The sequence below is a fragment of the Capra hircus genome, chromosome 2 (assembly GCF_001704415.2).
Source record: "Capra hircus breed San Clemente chromosome 2, ASM170441v1, whole genome shotgun sequence".
NCBI classification, from domain to species: Eukaryota; Metazoa; Chordata; class Mammalia; order Artiodactyla; family Bovidae; genus Capra; species Capra hircus.
Window position 1 is genome coordinate 136,179,322 of NC_030809.1, and position 18,393 is coordinate 136,197,714.

Genomic DNA, 18,393 nt, shown 5'->3' on the forward strand with positions numbered 1-18,393 from the left:
TTCCTAACATTTTATTATGGTTTTGCATATATTATACTTTTTCCTTTCTGATTCTTTTTCCCCTTTTATTTCCTGATTTCTCTTGGATTGATAAATCTCGTCCTCTAACTGATTTGGATGGTGCTGATTTTGTTCCTAAGTCTTTTCAGTGGGAATTTTTCTATTTGCAATGCACATAGTTGTATCTGCATTTCAATCAACAGTTGCAATCAACATGAGAAACAAAATATTGTCTGCCATGTTAGTTAACAAAAGGCATTAAGAAGGGACAATCATCAGTGATTATAGCCCTACACAGTGAACTGAGAGCCCTGAGGCAACTCAGGTTGTGAAAACACAGGATACTGGCTCCAGATAGCTGAAATGCCTATCAAAAGAATGATTTCAATGAGTCAAGACTCTGTGTCTTCCTATATATGAAAGACTTAAATTCCTTAACTTGAGATGTCTGGTTTTCTTTACTTAACAATAATTTTTTTTGGACCTTTAGATTACTTGTCCTTTGACTCCTCCTGACCTCTTTGGAGCAGTTTTCACAGGTTTATTTGAGATACTACCTCCTGGGTTTGAAATCCTATGAATATACACTGAATAAAACATGTGGACTAAAAAAAATATTCACAGCCTAAAAGTTGATAGTTATGTTTATTCAGTGAAAATTTTTAGGACTCCAAGCCTGGGAGACAGCATCTTAAGTAACCCTGAGAGAATTTCTCCAAGGAAGCTAGGGGAACAGCTAGGTTACATAGAAGTTTTGCAACAAAGGGCAGGTAGTCTGAACATCTAAAGATTATTGTCAATGAAAGGAAACCATATATCTCAAGTTAAGGAATTTAGCACTTTTCTATGTATGAGAAGATACGAGTGTCGGTTCACTGAAATAAATTCTTTGATGTGCACCTCGCCTATCTGGGGCTAGTATCCTGTGGCTTCACAAGACTCCAGGTTTTCTTAGGGCTCACCACAGGGGGTGGTTGCAGTTTGAAGGCTACTATTTATAGATGGTGGGTATTCTTTTCTTTCCTAAGTTCCCCTAGAGCTCATCAGCTCACCATCCATGGTGGCTGTGATTGCTGATGACTGGTAACTGGGACATCATTTATTCACTGATATGGCTCATCTAGAGCCAGACATCCTGGAACGTGAAGTCAAGTGGGCCTTAGAAAGCATCACTACGAACAAAGCTAGTGGAAGTAATGGAATTCCAGTTGAGCTATTTCAAATCCTGAAAGATGATGCTGTGAAAGTGCTGCACTCAATATGCCAGCACATTTGGAAAACTCAGCAGTGGCCGCAGGACTGGAAAAAGTCAGTTTTCATTCCAATCCCAAAGAAAGACAATCCCAAAGAATGCTCAAACTACTGCACAATTGCACTCATCTCACATGCTAGTAAAGTAATGCTCAAAATTCTCCAAGCCAGTCTTTAGGAATACGTGAACTGTGAACTTCCAGATGTTCAAGTTGGTTTTAGAAAAGGCAAAGGAACCAGAGATCAAATTGCCAACATCTGCTGGATCATGGAAAAAGCGAGAGAGTTCCAGAAAAACATCTATTTCTGCTTTATTAACTATGCCAAAGCCTTTGACTGTGTGGATCACAATAAACTGTGGAAAATTCTGAAAGAGATGCGAATACCAGACCACCTGACCTGTCTCTTGAGAAACCTATATGCAGGTCAGGAAGCAACAGTTAGAACTGGACATGGAACAACAGACTGGTTCCAAATAGGAAAAGGAGTACGTCAAGGCTGTATATTGTCACCCTGCTTATTTAACTTCTATGTAGAGTACATTATGAGAAACGCTGGGCTGGAAGAAGCACAAGGTGGAATCAAGATTGATATGCAGATGACACCACCCTTATGGCAGAAAGTGAAGAGGAACTAAAAAGCCTCTTGATGAAAGTGAAAGAGGAGAGTGAAACAGTTGGCTTAAAGCTCAACATTCAGAAAACAAAGATCATGGCATCTGGTCCCATCACTTCATGGGAAATAGATGAGGAAACAGTGAAAACAGTGTCAGACTTTATTTTTCTGGGCTCCAAAATCACTGCAGATGGTGATTTCAGCCATGATATTAAAAGACGCTTATTCCTTAGAAGGAAAGTTATGACCAACATAGATAGCATATTCAAAAGCAGAAACATCACTTTGCCAACAAATGTCCATATAGTCAAGGCTATGGTTTTTCCTGTGGTCATGTACAGATGTGAGAGTTGGACTGTGAAGAAAGCTGAGCACTGAAGAATTGATGCTTTTGAAGTGTGGTGTTGGAGAAGACTCTTGAGAGTCCCTTGGACTGCAAGGACATCCAACCAGTCCATTCTGAAGGAGATCAGACCTGGGATTTCTTTGGAAGGACTGATGCTAAAGCTGAAGCTCCAGTACTTTGGCCACCTCAAGTGAAGAATTGACTCATTGGAAAAGACTCTGATGCTGGGAGGGATTGGGGGCAGGAGGAGAAGGGGACGACTGAGGATGAGATTGCTGGATGCCATCACTGACTCAATGGACATGGGTTTGGGTAAACTCTGGGAGCTGGTGATGGACAGGGAGGCATGGCGTGTTACAATTCATGGGGTCACAAAGAGTCGGACACGACTGAGTGACTGAACTGAACTGAACTGAACTGATGGCAAGAAATATTGCAGCTTTCAAACATAATCCTCAACTGTTAGATTTTATGATTTTTTTTTCAGTTGACAAATGGAACACATTTTAGATAGTTTAAGAGAAATAGCAGTATATCTAAGAATAGTGTACAGTTCAAGGATTTTCTGAAGGACGCCATGAGTAGGGTTTTGTCCCATGAGGTCCCCAATTTCTGCTGCTTGGCCTGGACTTCCTCTCCCATTGTTGGATATTGAGTGTCTAGACCTCTGTCACTCTGCCTTGAGCACACATTGTTACACTGATAAAATTCTCCACACCTGCCTCTCAAGTAAAATTGTCTGATTGGAGGAGGCCATATCACATGCCTATTTATCTACCAAGTGGATGGGGAAAATGAGGTTGCCTTCTGCTTTGGGGACCCAGAGCTCATGAAACAGAGTTCCCCAAATATAAGAGTTCCTCAGAGCCTCCTTCAATACCTACTTAAATGCTTTCTTTACAATGCTTTCTGTATTTCCAGTGCAGGGCCTTGCTTGTCCTTGGGTCCCATAATAGTTTACACATAACTCTGCTAAAGTGGTCATCAAACTGTTAAGGCATGTCTGCAGCTGCATGCCTGGTACAAGGAAGATGTTTAGCAAGTGTTTTCATATGACTAAATAAGTAAATAAATTGCAATAGGTTAATTTTTCCATAGTAACTCTTTCTTTACATCTCCTTTGGCTTATCATCCTCCAGCAACTCTCTGTTATTTTCACTGAGGGAACTGGGCATCTCAGTACTCACTCTGTTTCTGAGAGTCACAGATAATATTGTCATATCATCTCTCTGCCAGGCCTCCTTGCCACCTGAGACATAACCCCATCTCTAGATGGGCTGGTGGCACTTTCCTTAGCATGTTGTTGGGCATCTTGTGACTTTGCCTGCAATATTCTTTGCTGCTGGTACTATCTATTCTCCTCAATTCTCTTCCGTGTCCTAAGAGCTGGTCTTAGCAATATATAGCTCTCTATGTTTCCCCAGATGGAGGTTGTTTCTTCTCTGGATTTTTCTTTCTGGTAGCCACTGTCACTGTGGGCCAAAGACACCAGAGGCTGGTGTAATGTGTCAGCACTGGGAAACTCTGGTGTGCCCTGAGAAGACCTTGGAAATAGACAGATGTTATGAATGAGTTAGTGTTGGAGACACTGCCAGGTTCAGCAGTTATGAAGCTGAATCTGGCCTCTGTACCCCAATCAATTCAGTTCAGTTCAGTTCAGTTCAGTCGCTCAGTCGTGTACGACTCTGGGACCCCATGAATCGCAGCACACCAGGCCTCCCTGTCCATCACCATCTCCTGGAGTTCACTCAGACTCACGTCCATCGAATCTGTGATGCCACCCAGCCATCTCATCCTCTGTGGTCCCCTTCTCCTCCTGCCCCCAATCCCTCCCAGCATCAGAGTTTTTCCAATGAGTCAACTCTTCGTATGAGGTGGCCAAAGTATTGGAGCTTCAGCTTTAGCATCATTCCTTCCAAAGGAATCCCAGGGTTGATCTTCAGAATGGACTGGTTGGATCTCCTTGCAGACCAAGGGACTCTCAAGAGTCTTCTCCAACACCACACTTCAAAAGCATCAATTCTTCAGCACTCAGCCTTCTTCACAGTCCAACTCTCACATCCATACATGACCACAGGAAAAACCATAGCCTTGACTAGATGGACCTTAGTTGGCAAAGTAATGTCTCTGCTTTTGAATATACTATCTAGGTTGGTCATAACTTTTTGTCCAAGGAGTAAGCATCTTAATTTCATGGCTGCAATCACAATCTGCAGTGATTTTGGAGCCCCCCCAAATAAAGTCTGACACTGTTTCCCTATCTATTTGCCATGAAGTGATGGGACCGGATGCCATGATCTTCGTTTTCTGACTATTGAGCTTGAAGCCAACTTTTTCACTCTCCTCTTTCACTTTCATCAAGAGGCTTTTTAGCTCCTTTTCACTTTCTGCCATAAGGGTGGTGTCATCTGCATATCTGAGGTGATTGATATTTCTCCCAGCAATCTTGATTCCAGCTTGTGTTTCTTCCAGTCCAGCGTTTCTCATGATGTACTCTGCATATAAGTTAAATAAGCAGGGTGACAATATACAGCCTTGACGTACTCCTTTTCCTATTTGGAACCAGTCTGTTGTTCCATGTCCAGTTCTAACTGTTGCTTCCTGACCTGCATACAGTGGCAGGTTAGGTGGTCTGGTATTTCCATCTCTTTCAGAATTTTCCACAGTTTATTGTGATCCACACAGTCTAAGGCTTTGGCTTAGTCAGTATAGCAGAAATAGATGTTTTACTGGAACTCTCTTGCTTTTTCCATGATCCAGCGGATGTTGGTAATTTGATCTCTGGTTCCTCTGCCTTTTCTAAAACCAGTTTGAACATCAGGGAGTTCACGGTTCATGTATTGCTGAAGCCTGGCTTGGAGAATTTTGAGCATTACTTTACTAGCATGTGAGATGAGTGCAATTGTGGGGTAGTTTGAGCATTCTTTGGCATTGCCTTTCTTTGGGATTGGAATGAAAACTGACCTTTTCCAGTCCTGTGGCCACTGCTGAGTTTTCCAAATGTGCTGGCATATTGAGTGCAGCACTTTCACAGCATCATCTTTCAGGATTTGCAACAGCTCAACTGGAATTCCATCACCTCCATTAGCTTTGTTCGTAGTGATGCTTTCTAAGGTGCACTTGACTTCAGTTTCCAAGATGTCTGGCTCTAGATTAGTGATCACATAATCATGATTATATGGGTCGTGAAGATCTTTTTTGTACAGTTCTTCCATGTATTCTTGCCACCTCTTCTTAGTATCTTCTGCTTCTGTTAGGTCCATACTATTTGTGTCCTTTATCGAGCCCATCCTTGCATGAAATGTTCCCTTGGTATCTCTAATTTTCTTGAAGAGATCTCTAGCCCTTCCCATTTTGTTCTTTTCCTCTATTTCTTTGCATTGATCGCTAAAGAAGGGTTTCTTATCTCTTCTTGCTATTCTTTGGAACTCTGCATTCACATGCTTATATCTTTCCTTTTCTCCTTTGGTTTTCACCTCTCTTCTTTTCACAGCTATTTGTAAGGCCTCCCCAGAGAGTCATTTTGCTTTTTTGCATTTCTTTTCCATGGGGATGGTCTTGATCCCTGTCTCCTGTACAATGTCACGAACCTCATTCCATAGTTCATCAGGCACTGTGTCTATCAGATCTAGGCCCTTAAATCTATTTCTCACTTCCACTGTATAATCATAAGGGATTTGATTTAGGTCATACCTGAATGGTCTAGCGGTTTTCCCTACTTTCTTCAATTTCAGTCTGAATTTGGTAATAAGGAGCTCATGATCTGAGCCACAGTCAGCTCCTGGTCTTGTTTTTGTTGACTGTATAGAGCATCTCTATCTTTGGCTGCATAGAATATAATCAATCTGTACCCCAATAGCAAATTAAATCTCAAAGATAGAGTTTTGGGTGAAGTATTATGGAAAAAAATGTCTTTATTGCTTTGTCAAGCAAAGGGGGCAACAGCAGGCTAATGCCCTGAAAAGTGTGTGTCCCAATCCACAGTGGAGGGTGTATGGGCGGAGTTTTATAGTCAAGGGATGGTATTGCAGATCATGGTGCATGCAGGACCTGCATTCCTTCAACTGAGAGATCTTCTGGCATCAGTGATAATGGGCAAACCGACCTTTGGAATGAAGAATGCTACATCAAGTAGTTAACATCTTCCACTTGGTGGGAGTTTTAGTTTGGCAGAAGAAGTAAGAAATATTGTTAGATGTATCCCTTGAGGGGGGAACCAGAACCCTGCTCCAAGGCTGCACTATTATTTCTTGAATGCTCCTCCATTATTTCTATATCCCCTCCCCTCCTTGATTAGCAAATGTTTAAACCTGCACTTTGGATCTCAGGGAATGGGACAGAAGGGTTTTTGTGCCCTGGAGCTCCGCAGGGTCCTGCTCAGTCAGTTTCAGACGCTCTGCTTCCCTTGGATATTACTTCCTGACTACCACCCTGTGGACTAGAGGTATTCATCACCCTTCCTTCCTTGCTGCACACCTTGTGGATATGGGATTTGCTCAACTTCAGCCCCCCCAATTGTCTTCATAAAAAATCTGTGTGTGTATAGATATCTCCCACTGGTTCTTGCCTCTGACAGATGCAATGAAATGAATGTTTCCTGGGGAGGTGATTTAGGTTTCCTGCCTGAGAGGATGACCTCTGACCACTTCACATCCCTTCTTCCAACTAGGAGAATCTTCACTCTGCACAGTTGAGAGGTCCTCTGAATTTGGGTGTGTTGAAGAAAGGGGGACTTGGGTTTTGTATGAGATATCAGCGGTCATCAGTGTCCCTCTGCACCTCTGGCTGGAATAGAAAGAACTCCAATGCCTCATGTTTTGCATTAGGGAATCTTTGTGGTCCTGGCTGTCTTACATGGACCTACAGAGTTTGGGCATTCCTAGAAGGGTAGTGCATCTTCTACTCTATAAATTATGATTTCTTGAGCTATTTCTGGGGCCAGATCTAACCAAACACCCCTTAGAGTACCTAGTTCTTACTGCACCAGTTTTGAGGAGTGGCATGATCAAGGTCTGGCTGCTATGTGCATTTTTATTTTGGTGAAATTCCCACATTCTCAGTTCTGCTATTTTCCTGGAGGACTGAACAAGGAGACCCAAGAACATACTATAGAAATATCAGATCAATCCAAGGGTAGAGATAGGTTTGCCCACTTATGGCCATTATACATGAAGAGAAAACAGGAGTAGTAACTGTACCTTCTGCTGCTAGGCTTGCAGAACTACCTGTGTTTCAGTTAAAACTTATTCTTCTGTAAGAATACAGCTTTAGGCAGGATCATTCTCCAGGTCAACAGCACGCATGTTCATGAGATTTAACAAGTGTGGAAATTTTATTTAACAGAGTTAGAAAACTGGCAGATACTATCACCATTTCTAATGACTAGAAATGCCAGCCAATGTCTTGGTTGAGGGGTAGGATTTCAGATGATGGCTCTTAATCAATTGGTGTGGAAATATTTAAATATTTTAACAAATATTTCCATAGAAGAAAATCCCTTTGATATCTGCCCACCTCTCTTTCTCTCCTCTTGTCTTATCTATAGTTGTCAGGGAGTTGTGGGAGCTACTTGTGAGCCCAGATTTGTTTTGGTGAGCGGTTATTTTAGTCTTCCCAGAGCACTGCCTTAGAGACTGTATGGGAAAACTAAAATACACTGCTAATGACTAAGAATTCTCTGACAGTCTTCCTCAACTTAAACCTATCTTCTCAGCCTCATTTGCTTAAATAAGAAGAATTCTCAGATGATTTTCAAATTAAAATATGACTATTCCTGTGCAGGATGTTGAGTTAAAAATTTATAATTTATGCATGAGAAATTAAATATTTCCTAAAATGAAATATTTTGAGATATGAATTTTTTCCTGCCATATCAGTAAACAAGGATGTCATAGTCATTAGCATGAGTCAGTGAGCTTTGAGGAAACTCAAGAAAGAAAAGAATATCTGTCATTTAGCAGCTGTCAGACTGTAGCCATTCCTTAAGGTGAGCCATGAGGAAACTCAGGTTGTGAAAACACAGGATACTGGCCCCAGATAGGTGAGATGCATATCAACAACATGATTTCAGTGAGTGCAGACTCTTGCATCTTCTCATACATAGATAAGTGCTTCCTAATAGATCAGTTGGTAAAGAATCCTCCTGCAATGCAAGAGACCCTAGTTCGATTCCTGGGTTGGGAAGATCCGTTGGAGAAGGGATAGGTTACCCATTTCATTATTCTTTGGCTTTTCTTGTGGCTCAGCTGGTAAACAATCCACCTGCAATCCCAGGTGGATCACTCAGTCGTGTCCAACTCTTTGTGACCCCATGGACTATACAGTCCCTGGAATTTTCCAGGCAAGAATACTGGGTTCAATCTCTGGGTTGGGAAGATCCCCTGGAGAAGGGAAAGGCTACCCATTCCAGTATTCTGGACTGGAGAACTTCATGGACTTGTACAGGCTCAGTAGTTTTGGTGCACGGGCTTACAGTTCCCATGGCTTGTAGAATTTTCCCAGAGAAGGGATGCAATTTATATCCCCTGCATTGGCAGGTGGATTCTTAACCACCAGACCACAAGGGAGTGTGTGTGTGTGTGTGTGTGTGTGTGTTCTCAGTCGTGTCCACCTCTTTGTAACCCCACGGGCTGTAACCTGCCAGGCTCCTCTGTTCATGAAATTTTCCAAACAAACATACTTGAGTGGGTTGTCATTTCCTTCTCCAGGGTATCTTCCTGACCCAGGTATTGAAACTATGTCTCCAGTGTCTCCTGCAGTGACAGGCAGATTCTTTACTGCTGAGCACCAAGTCCATCTTTTTTCTTAATGTAGTCATTTGTTGTTATAAACTTCCCTCTTAGAATCATTTTTTCTGTATCTCACAAATTTTGATGTTTGTGTTTCCATTTTTGTCTAGATTAAAAAAATTGCCCTTTTGATCTTCTTTGACTCACTGATGCTTCAGGAGCATGTAGCTTTTTTTCGAACATTCATTTCTGTATTTATGAATTTTTCATCTTTTTTCTTGTTATTGATAGCTAGTTTCACACCATTGTAATTAGAAAAGATAATTGATATGATTTCACTTTTCTTAAATTTCTTAAGACTTGTTTTGTGGCTTAACATATGATATATCCTGGAGAATGCTCAGAGTGTGCTTGAGAAGAATGTGCATTTTGCTGCTATTGGATGCAATGTTCTATATATGACTGTTGAATGTGAAAGTGAAAATCACTCAGTCATGTCCAACTCTTTGTGACCCCATGAACTATACAGTCCCTGGAATTCTCCAGGCAAGAATATTGGAGTGGATAGATGTTCCATTCTCTAGGAGATCTTCCCAACCCAGGGACTGAACCCAGGTCTCCCTCATTGCAGGTGGGTTCTTTACCAGCTGAGCCACCAGGAAAGCCCAGTACTGGAGTGAGTAGCCTATCCCTTCTCCAGCAGTTCTTCCTGACCCAGGAATTGAACCGAAGTCTCCCTCATTGCAGGTGTATTCTTTACCAGCTGAGCTACCAGGGGAGCCCATATGACTATTAGGTCCACTTATTTAAAAGTATAGTTCAGATCCATAGTTCCTCATTGATTTTCTGTCTGGATGATCTGTTTATTGATTAAAATAAGGTATTGAAATACACTCATTTCAGTTCAGTTCACTTCAGTCACTCAGATGTGTCCTACTCTTTGCGACCCCATGAATTGCAGCACGCCAGGCCTCCCTGTCCATCACCAACTCCCGGAGTTCACTCAGACTCACGTCCATCGAGTCAGTGATGCCATCCAGCCATCTCATCCTCCGTCGCCCCCTTCTCCTGCTGCCCCCAATCCCTCCCAGCATCAAAGTCTTTTCCAATGAGTCAACTCTTCTCATTAGGTGGCCAAAGTACTGGAGTTTTAGCTTTAGCATCATTCCTTCCAAAGAAATCCCAGGTCTGATCTCCTTCAGAATGGACTGGTTGGATGTCCTTGCAGTCCAAGGGACTCTCAAGAGTCTTCTCCAACACCACACTTCAAAAGCATCAATTCTTTGGCGCTCAGCCTTCTTCACAGTCCAACTCTCACATCCATACATGACTACTGGAAAAACCATAGCCTTGACTAGACGGACCTTAGTCAGCAAAGTAATGTCTGCTTTTGAATATGCTACCTAGTTTGGCCACAACTTTTCTTCCAAGGAGTAAGCGTCTTTTAATTTCATGGCTGCAATGATTTCTTAATATTTACTTTATATAATTATGTACTTTGTTGTAGGGTGCACATATAGTCACAACTGTAATAATCTATGGATGAATTGACCCCTTATGTAATGACTTTTTTTTGTCTCCTAACCATTTTTGACTTAAAGTCTATTTTTTCTGATATGAAAAAGCTACTTCTGCTCTCTTTCTACTTGCGTGGATATCTTTTTCCATCACTCTACTTGGAGCCAATCAACATATGTCCTGTGGTAGCATATAGTTGGGTCTTTTTCTTTTTTTTCCCAATTCCTTCAGTCACTCTGTGCCTTTGATTGGATAATTTAATCCCTTTACATTTAAAGTAATTTTTGATAGGAGGACATCCCATGTGGCTTATTGGTAAACAATCCATCTGCCAAGCCAGAGATGTGGGTTCAATCATTGGCTCAGGAAGATCCCCTGGAGAAGGAAAAAGCAACCCACGCCAATATTCTTGCCTAGAGAGTCCCATGGCCAGAGCAGCCTGGTAGGCTAGAGTCCATAAGATTGCACAATCAAACATGACTGAAGCGAATTTGCATGCATGCACATGGTTTTTTTGCTGTCTGTGACTTTGGGTAATCCTTTCTAGATATGTTACTATTGGAGCCCTCCTCCTCATGCTCTTTACAGAGGTCCATACAATGCAACTGTCTCAAGGCCAGAGGTCCAGGGGTCCCTCTTTAAATTTCAATGGGCTGAGGTACCTACCAGTGATAACATGGAACAATATCTCCTGAGCATACTGGAAACAGGCTCAGAGATTATTTGTTCTTCTGGGCTTCATTATCAGCATGAGTCAAAAGGGGGCCTGTTTATGGAACACAAATTTATCAGAGAAAGGTTTACCTACCTTCAGTTTACAACCAGAAATCAAGTCTAGCTTGGCCATTTAAAAGATCTGCATCTCTCCAAGTCTTGATGTCCCTATCTATCAATTGAGGGAATAGCAAACACACCTGGAGGATGTTTGAGAATTTTATTTAATTTTCATCTTATTTGATGATGTATGCAGAGTTAATGTAGGAAGTGGTCCACTGCAGGGCTAATATATACTGGTTAGATGGTTTTAGTCCCAAGCACTGTGTGAGATTCTATGCAACTTCACCCCATATCAGATCCACAGTTGCTTGGGGCAACTAAGAAGAAGGAGGACCAGTTGGTCATGTGGCTGGAAACAAAGACCTACTCATAGGCTCAAACTCAAGTTTTTTGATTCTAAAGTTTGCTTAGGTTTCCTTTTAAACGTCCTGTGCTCTGTTCAGTTTGAGTGCTAAAAAAGTGCTTTGCATTTTGCAAGTTGGTCACAGAATGGGTAACTCCTCTGGGTTTTCATGGACATGAGGTCAGTGTCCTTTTCCTCCACAGATTCCCGTGCTCCTAAACCTGAGCAGAGATCCTGAGGTCAGCCTGCCTGCTCCACCACTCATGTATGCCCTGGCCCTTGGTGCCTGTCTGGGAGGTAAGCGGGTATTGGATTTGAGGGAGGGCCCCCAGACACTATGGTGAGCCTGAAGTGATGATTCAGTTCAGTCGCTCAGAGGTGTCCAACTCTTTTTGACCCCATGAATTGCAACACGTCAGGCCTCCCTGTCCATCATCATCTCCTGGAGTTCACTCAAACTCAAGTCCATTGAGTCAGTGATGCTATCCAGCCATCTCATCCTCTGTCGTCTCCTTCTCCTCCTGCCCCCAATCCCTCCCAGCATCAGAGTCTTTTCCAATGAGTCAATTCTTCACTTGAGGTGGCCAAAGTACTGGAGCTTCAGCTTTAGCATCAGTCCTTCCAAAGAACGCCCAGGACTGATCTCCTTCAGAATGGACAGGTTGGATGTCCTTGCAGTCCAAGGGACTCGCAAGAGTCTTTTCCAACACCACACTTCAAAAGCATCAATTCTTCGGCGCTCAGCTTTCTTCACAGTCCAACTCTCACATCTGTACATGACCACAGGAAAAACCATAGTCTTGACTAGACGGACCTTAGTCGGCAAAGTGATGTTTCTGCTTTTGAATATGTTATCTAGGTTGGTCATAACTTTCCTTCCAAGGAGTAAGCGTCTTTTAATTTCATGGCTGCAATCACCATCTGCAGTGATTTTGAAGCCCAGAATAATAAAGTCTGACACTGTTTCCACTGTTTCCCCATCTATTTCCCATGAAGTGATGGGACCGGATGCCATGATCTTCATTTTCTGAATGTTGAGCTTTAAGCCAATTTTTTTCACTCTCCTCTTTCATTTCATCAAGTTCCTCTTCATTTTCTGCCATAAGGGTGGTGTCATCTGCATACCTGAGGTTATTGACATTTCTCCCAGCAATCCTGATTCCAGCTTGTGCTTCTTCCAGCCCAGCGTTTCTCATAATGTACTTTGCAAATAAGTTAAATGAGCAGGGTGACAATATACAGACTTGACATACTCCTTTTCCTATTTGGAAACAGTCTGAGAAGTGATGATTAATGAATGCCAAATTGAAAGTAAAGTAAAAATACTTAAAGTAAGAATAGTTCATAATTTCCTAAGTGGAAACCCATCTTTACCTTTGATTGGAGAGTTCTATCCCTACTCAGTTTCTCTGCAAAGTGTGTTACTTTCCATTCTCTGCAGAACTGCCCCTGACATTCTGAGCTGTGGCTTGAGGATGGTCATTACTGACATCTCAAAGTTAATGTCTTCCTGCACTGCATGCAGATGTGGCTTAGTGGCTTAGGTTTAGAAGCAGATTTTGAAGCAGAGACCATCCTCAGTGGCAACTTCTTATTCCCCCTTTTAAGGAGTGTGTGTTGTGGGTGATGGTGGGTAAAGTGATGAATGTGTGTGCTAAGAAGTAGAGACTCTAATGAAAGAATAAGAAGAAAAATTTTAAAAAGTTTTTTTTGGGGCTGAGTGTTTTGTCTTTTGGAGACATTAAAAATTCAATTAGAAGAAGTATCAAGAGAGACTAACCTTTGGTGAGTAAACACAGGGATTTGGATGTGATTGTATTTGGAAGGAGACCTAATCACCTTTAGGAACACAAGAGGATTGTGAAAAATCTTCGACAAACACAGTAAATATCTTTAAAATTTTTGTTTTTGCTTCCAGGTATGCTTAGATAATCTAGCTTTCTTTGTTCTTTGATTGGTCTCTAACTATTAAATCAACAACTTTGTTTTTAGTGTATCTTCTAGTTTGTAAAGGGGGACTAATGTCATTCAGTGAAGTTGTTCTGAATTCTGGAGACAGCTAGTTCACCTAATTCAGCAACTGAGGCCTCTAATTCTGAATTTAGACTTGTTAAAATGACCCCCATCTGAGATCGGCCCCAGGAAAAGCAACAACTGCATTCACAACCACATTTAATATCAATGATAGACATAGAATCCAGAGACACCAGGAAATATGTCCACTGTGCAGAATTTTGATCATTAAACCTTACTGAGCATCTTCTACTTTTATATGGTGACACTGTCTTCCTGAGTGGGGAGACAGTCACCTAAATTAAGATCACAATATAAATGGATCCTCTTATGGCCATGTACATAGAGTGCTCAGGGAGCACCACAGAGGCTGGAGGAAAGTCAGGAATGGCTCCAGAGAGGGAAGTTTTGAGCTGGTTCTCAAAGAATAAGAAGCCTCCTGGACTGGTTCTTATTCACCCAGACCATGTAGAATGAATAGAATAGAGGGGATTATCAAGGAGAGAAGTTATCATGGACCACTTACATGGCTAATAACTTAAAATATGATTAAACATTTGGTGATTGAGACTCTTTTTAAAATTTATATATTTTTATTTATTTATTTATTTTTAATTTTAAAATCTTTAATTCTTACATGCGTTCCCAAACATGAACCCCCCTCCCACTTCCCTCCCCATAACATCTCTCTGGGTCATCCCCATGCACCAGTCCCAAGCATGCTGTATTCTGCGTCAGATGTAGACTGGCGATTCGATTCTTACATGATAGTATACATGTTTCAATGCCATTCTCCCAAATCATCCCACCCTCTCCCTCTCCCTCTGAGTCCAAAAGTCCGTTCTATACATCTGTGTCTCTTTTGCTGTCTTGCATACAGGGTCGTCATTGCCATCTTTCTAAATTCCATATATATATGTGCTAGCATACTGTATTGGTGTTTTTCTTTCTGGCTTACTTCACTCTATAATCGGCTCCAGTTTCATCCATCTCATCAGAACGGATTCAAATGAATTCTTTTTAACGGCCGAGTAATACTCCATTGTGTATATGTACCACAGCTTTCTTATCCATTCATCTGCTGATGGACATCTAGGTTGTTTCCATGTCCTGGCTATTATAAACAGTGCTGCGATGAACATTGGGGTACATGTGTCTCTTTCAATTCTGGTTTCCTCTGTGTGTATGCCCAGAAGTGGGATTGCTGGGTCATAAGGTAGTTCTATTAGCAATTTTTTAAGGAATCTCCACACTGTTCTCCATAGTGGCTGTACTAGTTTGCATTCCCACCAACAGTGTAGGAGGGTTCCCTTTTCTCCACACCCTCTCCAGCATTTATTGCTTGCAGATTTTTGGATCGCAGCCATTCTGACTGGTGTGAAGTGGTACCTCATTGTGGTTTTGATTTGCATTTCTCTAATAATGAGTGATGTTGAGCATCTTTTCATGTGTTTTTTAGCCATCCGTATGGCTTCTTTGGAGAAATGTCTATTTAGTTCTTTGGCCCATTTTTTGATTGGGTCGTTTATTTTTCTGGAATTGAGCTGCAGGAGTTGCTTGTATATTTTTGAGATTAGCTGCTTGTCAGTTGCTTCATTTGCTATTATTCTCTCCCATTCAGAAGGCTGTCTTTTCACCTTGCTTATATTTTCCTTTGTTGTGCAGAAGCTTTTAATTTTAATTAGATCCAATTTGTTTATTTTTGCTTTTATTTCCAGAATTCTGGGAAGTGGATCATAGAGGATCCTGCTGTAACTTATGTCAGAGAGTGTTTTGAAATTTTTATATATTTTTAATTGAAGGATAATTGCTTTAAAACATTGTGTTGGTTTCTGTCATACACCAACATGCATCAACCATGAGTATGTATGTCCTCTCCTTTGTGAACCTCCCTCCCACTTCCCATCCCATCCCACCTCTCTAAATTGTCACAGAGCTCATATTTGTGTTCCCTGTGTCATATAGAAAAATTCCTACAGGCTATCTATTTTGCATATGGTAGTGTATATAGTTCCATGCTACTCTCGCCATTCATTCCACCCTCTTCTTCCCTCCATTCCTGTGCCCACAAGTCTGTTCTCTATGTCTTTGTCTCCACTGCTGACCTGCAGATATGTTCATCAGTACCATCTTTCTAGATTCCTTATATATGCATTAATATATCATATTTGTTTTCTATTTCTGACTTACTTCACTCTGTATAATAGGCTCTAGGTTCATCCACCTCATTAGAACTGACTCAAATGCTTTCCATTTTATGACTGAGTAATATTCAAATAATATTTTGTATATGTACCATAGCTTCTTTAATCATTCATCTGTCGATGGACATGGAAGCAACCTAGATGTTGCTTCCATGTCCCAGCTATTTTAAAAGGTGCTTAAGTGAACGTTGAGGTACATGTTGCTTTTTCAATTCTGGTTTTCTCTGGGTATATGCCCAGTAGTAGGATTGTTGGGTCATATGGTCATTTTCTTCCTAGTTTGTTAAGGAATCTCCATATTCTCTTCCATAGTGGCTGATCAATTTATATTCCCACTAACAGTGCGAGAGGGTTCCCTTTCCTCCACAGCATCTCCAGCATTTATTGTGTAGATTTTATTTATTTGCTGAACGTATGTGTATTTTCTTTTAAAAAATATCTTTATATATTTTAATTGGAGGATAATTATAATATTGTGATGGCTTTTGGCATAGATCAACATGAATCAGCCATAGGCATACAGGAGTCCAACGCATCCTGAACCCCCCTCCCAAGCCCCTTCCCACCCCATCCCTGCAGGTTGTCACAGAACCTGGTCCTGGGTGCCCTGCTTAATGCTCCCAGCTCACAGTGGTCATCCATTCTACATATGGTAATGTACAGGTTTCAGTGCTATTCTAACCCTCTCCTTCTCCCAGTGGGTCCAGAAGTCTGTTCTTTATGTCTGCTGTGTCTCCTTCTGTACATAAGATCATCAGTACCATCCTTCTAGATTCCATCAGTTCAGTTCAGTTCAATTCAGTCGCTCAGTCATGTCCGACTCTTTGTGACCCCATGAATCACAGCACACCAGGCCTCCCTGTCCATCACCATCTCCTGGAGTTCACTCAGACTCACGTCCATCGAGTCCATGATGCCATCCAGCCATCTCATCCTCTGTCGTCCCCTTCTCCTCCTGCCCCCAATCCCTCCCAGCATCAGAGTCTTTTCCAATGAGTCAACTCTTTGCGTGAGGTGGCCAAAGTACTGTAGTTTCAGCTATAACATCATTCCTTCCAAAGAAATCCCAGGTCTGATCTCCTTCAGAATGGACTGGTTGGATGTCCTTGCAGTCCAAGGGACTCTCAAGAATCTTCTCCAACACCACACTTCAAAAGCATCAATTCTTCAGCGCTCAGCCTTCTTCACAGTCCAACTCTCACATCCATACACGACCACAGGAAACACCACAGCCTTGACTAGACAGACCTTAGTCGGCAAAGTAATGTCTCTGCTTTTGAATATACTATCTAGGTTGGTCATAACTTTTCTTCAAAGGAGTAAGCGTCTTTTAGTTTCCTGGCTGCAGTCACCATCTGCAGTGATTTTGGAGCCCCAAAAATAAAGTCTGACACTGTTTCCACTGTTTCTCCATCTATTTCCCATGAAGTGACGGGACCAGATGCCATGATCTTCGTTTTCTGAATGTTGAGCTTTAAGCCAACTTTTTCACTCTCCTCTTTCACTTTCGTCAAGAGACTTTTTAACTCCTCTTCACTTTCTGCCATAAGGGTGGTGTCATCTGCATATCTGAGGTTACTGATATTTCTCCCAGCAATCTTGATTCCAGCTTGTGTTTCTTCCAGTCCAGTGTTACTCATGATGTACTCTACAAATAAGAAATAAGCAGGGTGACAATATACAGCCTTGACGTCCTCCTTTTCCTATTTGGAACCAGTGTGTTGTTCCATGTCCAGTTCTAACTGTTACTTCCTGACCTGCATACAGATTTCTCAAGAGGCAGGTCAGGTGCTCTGGTATTCCCATCTCTTTCAGAATTTTCCACAGTTTATTGTGATCCACACAGTCAAAGGATTTGGCATAGTCAATAAAGCAGAAATAGATATTTTTCTGCAACTCTCGTGCTTTTCCCATGTTCCAGGGGATGTTGGCAATTTGATCTCTGGTTCCTCTGCCTTTTCTAAAACCAGCTTGAACATCAGGGAGTTCACGGTTCACATATTGCTGAATTGGCGAATTTTGAGCATTACTTTACTCACATGTGAGATGAGTGCAATTGTGGGGTAGTTTGAGCATTCTTTGGCATTGCCTTTCTTTGGAAATGGAATGAAAATTGACCTTTTCCAGTCCTGTGGCCACTGCTGAGTTTTCCAAATGTGCTGGCATATTGAGTGCAGCACTTTCACAGCATCATCTTTCAGGATTTGAAACAGCTCAACTGGAATTCCATCACCTCCACTAGCTTTGTTCGTAGTGATGGTTTCTAAGGCCCAATTAACTTCACATTCCAAGATGTCTGGCTCTAGATTAGTGATCACATCATCATGATTCTCTGGGTCGTGAAGATTTTTTGTACAGTTCTGTGTATTCTTGCCACCTGTTCTTAATATCTTCTGCTTCTGTTAGGTCCATACCATCTCTGTCCTTTATCGAGCCCATCTTTGCATGAAATGTTCCCTTGGTGTCTCTAATTTTCTTGAAGAGATCTCTAGTCTTTCCCATTCTGTTGTTTTCCTCTATTTCTTTGTATTGATCGCTGAAGAAGGGTTTCTTATCTCTTCTTGCTATTCTTTGGAACTCTGCATTCAGATGCTTACA

General features: G+C 41.7%; 1 protein-coding gene across 1 annotated transcript in view; it reads left to right on the forward strand.

Moving 5' to 3' along the window:
• OCA2 (OCA2 melanosomal transmembrane protein) overlaps window positions 1-18,393 on the forward strand; it is a 358,392-nt gene that overhangs the window by 320,489 nt on the left and 19,510 nt on the right. The window contains exon 22 of the mRNA XM_005675804.2: window positions 11,782-11,875. Within this exon, the coding sequence (XP_005675861.2) occupies window positions 11,782-11,875 (94 nt within the window). The remainder of the gene's footprint in view (window positions 1-11,781; window positions 11,876-18,393) is intronic.